This window comes from Ananas comosus, linkage group 7, assembly GCF_001540865.1.
Source record: "Ananas comosus cultivar F153 linkage group 7, ASM154086v1, whole genome shotgun sequence".
Taxonomy (NCBI): domain Eukaryota; kingdom Viridiplantae; phylum Streptophyta; class Magnoliopsida; order Poales; family Bromeliaceae; genus Ananas; species Ananas comosus.
The window spans coordinates 633,203-639,261 of record NC_033627.1 but is presented as its reverse complement, the minus strand read 5'-3'; the positions used below and the strand labels follow the sequence as shown (position 1 = coordinate 639,261).

The window sequence follows — 6,059 nt, the reverse complement described above, 5'->3', positions numbered from 1 at the left end:
TTTGATCAAGTGAACTACACTTTAATTGTAAAACAAATTATTTATTTATTTATTTTTTTTGCTTATTTATTTAATAAAAGCAAACAGATTTTGTCTAAATTATCAACTATTTTAAATTAACTATTCAACCTGTCATATTCTAATTTGACTATCCAAACTTTCAATAAGTTAGATTTGATTTAGTCAACTATACTTTAATTTTAAAAATTTTAAGCTAATTGCATGAAATTTAGTAATTAAATATGTAAAAATAAACAAAGCAACTATAAATTCTAGCACTTTAAAAATTTTAAACTAAAAAAAATTATCTTAAATTTCGAAGGCAAAATGTTATTGACAAACACAATTCTTCTTTACAATTTTACCCATTTATTTTCAATTATATATAATAAAATATACCCTCGGTAGTAATTTACCAATATACCCTTGGTAGGAGTGGTGAGGAAAACCCACCAAATATTTTTGTTTATAGTTAATATCTAGATAGGACTGTTTCACTGTGGTCAACAATGTAGGCATGAATTGTATTAGTTTTTAACAATTTTAAACGAATAAAAGCCAATGCCTATATCATTTAAAGAGTATTCAATTTATATATTAACATTTTATGTAATTGCAAAAAAAAAGAATCAGCAAATTTTAGGATTAAATAGTTGATTAAATAGCCGGAAAACTTATGTCACCTATTTTTTATTTTAAATTTTGAACGACTATATGTAATCAAGTAAATTTCTGAAAATAAATATTATATTTATTTTTTTGAAAAACAATATTATCAGGATAATCTCGTACTCAAAGCATGTCTCTCTGTCATATGCCATTCCCACAAATCCCAAATGCACCTATCAATCAATTCCAAGCACCCCAAACCACTTCCATTTCCCCAATTTAAGCATTTTCCCAAATTTTAACTTCTCTTTTTTCAAAAAAAAAACCAAAAATAAGAATGTGCCTTTCTGTGGTACACGTCACCCCCCATCCCCACTCCCTAATACCTCTCCCCAAAGATAAGAATGTGCATGCCACGTCCTAATCCTCAAACTTTTACGCTTTATATTTTGACTAAAGTTTTAATATATTACTGATATAAAAGTACTGTTATATTTTAATTATTATCCTATCATCGTTTATAATACTGTTATATAATTTTTATATTAGCAATGCGTTAGTATTTACTCAACTAAAATAAGTTAAAACTTGATTGTAATAATTTAATAAGTACTAAGTACGAGAAGTGCGTCTTCTGCCCTTTCGAAAGCACGAAGACCTCTGTGTTTGTAAGTTATTTTTGACGATGGGACATCTGATTTCACGGTCGATTCTGTTAAATATAAATTATTTATTAGAATTATTTAAAAACTAAATTTTATAATTTTTTGATATTATTTATCAAGTAAACAAAAAATCTCAAAAACAATTATTTTATTTGTTGATGCGGAACGTTCATAAGTTTAATGAGATAGAAGAATCCAAATTATATAAAACTTTAGTGAACAATTCTACTTTCAATTTGAAATTTAAATTTTTTTTATTCTTTTTTTATTAAAATTTGTATTTTCAGCGATTCATTTTGAGGCTATTTGCTCCGTAAACAAACAAAATTAAAAAACTATAAACTTTAATTTTTAAATAATTCTAATAGCGTAAATCATATCTAAAGGAGCTGATCGCAGAATTGAATATTTTATTATTAAAAATAATTTATAAGCACGGATGCTTTCGTGCTTTTAAAAGCGTAGGAGACTGAGTCTGAGTCAAAAATTACTATAAATCAAAATATTAATTAAGGACTAAAAGTGTGATTTATAGTCAAAAACTTCACTCTCTCCTCAACACGTCCCCGAAAGAAAAGCGCAAGGGCGACGACCAAAAGGCACTCTTCCTCGACGCGCTATCCACGCCGAACCTTTTATCCGCACCGAAGCCGCCCGGTGCGGACGCGTAATCCCTCGCGTCCGCATTTTAGAAACTCAATCTCGTCCGCACGCCCCGCGAGCGTGCTGGATCCGACGGTGATGCGCGCCGCGTCTTCGGATAAGGGGAATGAGAATAAGTTGGCGGAAATAACATAAACATAAGAAAAAGTCGGAATAAGAATAGTTCCACACGTCGTCTCCCACATTCCCAGTTGCGCTCCCGATAATAAGAGAAGAGAAGAGAAGAGAAGAGAAAAGAGAAGCACAAACCCCCACCCCCCAAACCCTAGGAGAACTAGGAGAGAGGGAGAACGACGAGGAGGAGGAGGAGGAGGTGATGTTGCGATCGTGCGTTCGACCGTTGGAGAGGTGCTTCGGGAGGTTAGGGTTCGGCGGAGGGGACGGGCTCCTGTGGCACCTGGAGCTGAAGCCGCACGCGTCGGGGGAGTTCTCGATCGCGGTGGTGCAAGCGAACGCGGCGCTCGAGGACCAGGGCCAGGTGCTCACCTCCCCCTCCGCCACCTACGTCGGCGTCTACGACGGCCATGGCGGCCCCGAGGCCTCCCGCTTCGTCAGCAGCCGCCTCTTCCCCCACCTCGACCGTAATCAACCCCGAACCCTCTTTCCCCTAGATCGCCCTAGATCGCCCTAGATCGCTCGTCTAACAATTTTGGTGTTTGCTCTGCGTCGCAAAATTAGGGCTCGCGTCGGAGCAGGGGGGATTGTCCGCGGACGTGATCAAGAAGGCGTTCGACGCGACGGAGGAGGAGTTCCTGCACCTGGTGAAGCGGTCGTGGCTGGCGCGCCCGCAGATCGCGTCGGTCGGGTCGTGTTGCCTCGTCGGGGCCATCGCCGACGACACGCTCTACGTCGCCAATCTGGGCGATTCCAGGGCGGTGCTCGGTCGCAGGGGAGGCGACGGGCGCGCCGTCGTGGCCGAGAGGCTCTCCACCGACCACAATGTCGCCGTCGAGGAGGTGAGGAGGGAGCTCGCCGCGCTCCACCCTGACGACTCGCATATCGTCGTCCATAGCCGTGGGGTTTGGCGTGTTAAGGGAATCATTCAGGTATGCCGACCAATTTTTATTTGTAGTTCAGGATTTTTTTATTTTTTTATTTTTTTATTTTTGAGTTTGGGAAAATTATTTGATCTCATTAAGCATATTTTCCTTTTTGCGTATACAAATGGTGAAATTTATGCTTATATAGCTGAATTTCAGGTTGCTTTTGTTGAGATCTTTTTTGTGCAGCTAAAGTAGTCACTTTGTTTGAGTTTCTTTGTTCTCACTTAAATATCTCATCAAAGATTGAGTAGTTTGAACTTGAGGTGTATACATCGTCGCTTGGAGAGAAGGATCTCTCTTTGGGGCGCATCATCAATGTGATACAGGTGGAAAAGAATTGATTCAGAACTTATTATCGGTGTGCATTAAGTCGACCTGGGAGAGCTAATTTATCTTTCTTCTTCATCAAAACATGAAATTTTGATCTAGTTTTGGGTATTATTTCATTTTTTTTTAAAAGAATTTTCGGTCCTAAAAACCGTTAATATTTGAATTACGGATGGTTTAAAGAATTAGATGCATGCTTTAGTAAGTATTTGTGACTTTTAAAATGCAAGTAAGCATTCTGGCTGGCATTACCTCAGAGGAGGTATTTGTTGAGCACTTGAACTTTGTTATCTGCTTAGAACCATAATAATTAAAACTAAGTGCGAGTAATGCATCATAGTGTGGGCTTTCTTCATCCTTCTCCTTTTTGCCCGTCTTCAGTTGGTAAAACAAATTACTCAATTTCAAAGCCATATTTTGGTTGTTTTGTAGCGTTATTGGTATGCCGATATACTTTATCTGGCATGTAAAGTTTGGAGGATGCTTAGTAAGCTTTATGCTTGCAACTGCTAGATTGGTGCTTGCAAATAAAAACTGAAAAATAGGTGGCTCATCATTCACATACTTAGAAATTTTCTCCTCTCATCAATAGGTTCTAGCTATATCTTTTTGAGCTAATAATTTGTGATGCCCAGTGTGATTACGATGATAATGTTTCAACTAGCATTTTTATTCTTATGGCAATTATTTGTTTTCTGTCAAGATGCCTTGACTTTCGTTGTTGAAGAAAGTAATGCTCTTTTCTAGGATGAAATTCCCACAACTCTATAGCTGTTTTGTGCTGTTATCAGATGCATGCATGCATCTAATTATTCTCTTCGAAATAATTGTACTAACTGCTATTATTCTTTTGGAAAGCAATTGTGGTTTTCAATATGTTCTTTTAGGATAATATTCTTTAAAAGGAAAGGAGGTTGGACAACTTGTGCTATAATTTTGATGTAGTGTATATGTAAATGTTATTAGTCTGTTGCAAACTGTAGGGCCATTCATACTTAATGATTGATAGAGGTGTTGTAGAAAACAGGTCTCATTTGGTTCTTAGCTTACATATAACATGCTTTTGCCCAACAAAACTTTCCACTTTCTACTTTTACTCGATAGAACTTCCACTTTCTTATTGTAGAATTCAGATTACCTGCATATGAGAGAAATAGGCTTGTTGACTAGTTCCAATTCTAGGTATAGAAAACCACCAATGGGGTTAAGAGAAGAGCAAAAACTAACGGAGAGTTGTTTTTAAAGGCTTGCCTGTCTTGCAACCTCCCATATTCTTAAGATATTAGTCCTTTTTAGGATTAATCTGTTGTTTCCAAATACTTGACGTATGATGGTTGTACTCAAGCTGTTGAGCACGTATTGTATGTTTTGCGTGATACCTCGTAATCTCTCTTTCATATTAATTTTGTTGGATCTTCTGTAGAAACTTAGTAGAGCCACCACCTCAAAATTTACTTGCACCAATAAAATTTCCATTGCAATAATTTAATACTCTCAACATGAATATGAGCAAAATTCTTTCCTTGATAGGTCTCAAGATCCATTGGAGACATCTATTTAAAGAAACCAGAATTCAGTAGGGACCCTCTATTTCAGCAGTTTGTTTCTCCGCTTCCTCTGAAACGGCCTGTCATGACTGCAGAACCCTCAATACAAATTCGTAAACTTAAACAACATGACCTGTTTCTCATTTTCGCATCGGATGGACTATGGGAACAACTAAGCGATGAAGCCGCCGTTGATATAGTCTTCAAGAACCCTAGAGCGGTAAGCTCCTTTCTCTTACTCTTGTTTTGAAGTTATCTGTTTGGGCTTGTTCGTCCGGGATTGGCCTTCTATAGAAGTTCTATTGAAGTTGAGCTGTGCGAAGAAGCATTAGTAGCTCTTTTCATTTAAGTCTCCAAAATCTTATTTTGGCTTTTTGCCGGAACAAAAGCTCATGTCTTTGTTAATCAAATGTTTGATTCCAATGCCTTTGCTTTCTAGAGCAGAGAAGTTCATGTAGAAGCCAGTTCAATCCGGCACTTATTTATGTGCATCGGACCACCGTTTAAATGTGGGGATATTGTGCAGGGAATAGCAAAGAGATTAGTAAGAGCGGCGCTTAACGAGGCTGCGAGGAAAAGGGAGATGAGATACAATGATATAAAGAAGATAGGTAAAGGAATAAGGCGGCACTTCCATGATGATATTACTGTGGTGGTGATCTATTTGGATCATCGTAACCAAATTGGCCAGTCCCGAATGAATCGTGCTTATGACTGCACGAGTGCGCCTGTTGATATCTTTTCCTTCAATTCGGACGAATCAGAGGACCCTCTTCGGCCCAATGTCAGAATGGATGCTGGTTGGGGTTGAAATTGTAAAATATAACCTGAGTTGGCTTTTCGTGAAACGAAACTTCTATATACAGGGATGAGTACATAAGTAGAATGGATGAGGAGGGTTGTATGGGAGACGGATTACGGCCGACCAGTCGAAAGGATTGTAAGCGGATGCAAGATGCAATAAAGACTTAAGAGATGGTGTATATAATGGGAATTCCTGAGAGCTCGTCTTTCAAATTCCCCCCCTTTTCTCATAGTTTTTGACTATATTTGTTACTGATAGGCAACTTCACATATTCTTGTTTGAACACTTTTGATTTGATTCTTCTATAAATATATAGTTTATTCTCAGTAACATCAGCACTTCCGGGACTCAAATCTGTTTCATCAGGTGGTGCAGAGTTTAATTCAGAACAAGTTTAATG

General features: G+C 37.9%; 1 protein-coding gene across 1 annotated transcript; it reads left to right on the top strand.

Annotated features, from left to right (window-relative positions):
* On the top strand, positions 1,885–5,997 carry LOC109712961 (probable protein phosphatase 2C 78). The gene is made up of 4 exons (XM_020236828.1): positions 1,885–2,518; positions 2,616–2,983; positions 4,838–5,074; positions 5,381–5,997. The coding sequence occupies exons 1-4, from the start codon at positions 2,254–2,256 to the stop codon at positions 5,663–5,665; spliced, it is 1,155 nt and encodes a 384-aa protein (XP_020092417.1). The 5' UTR covers positions 1,885–2,253; the 3' UTR covers positions 5,666–5,997.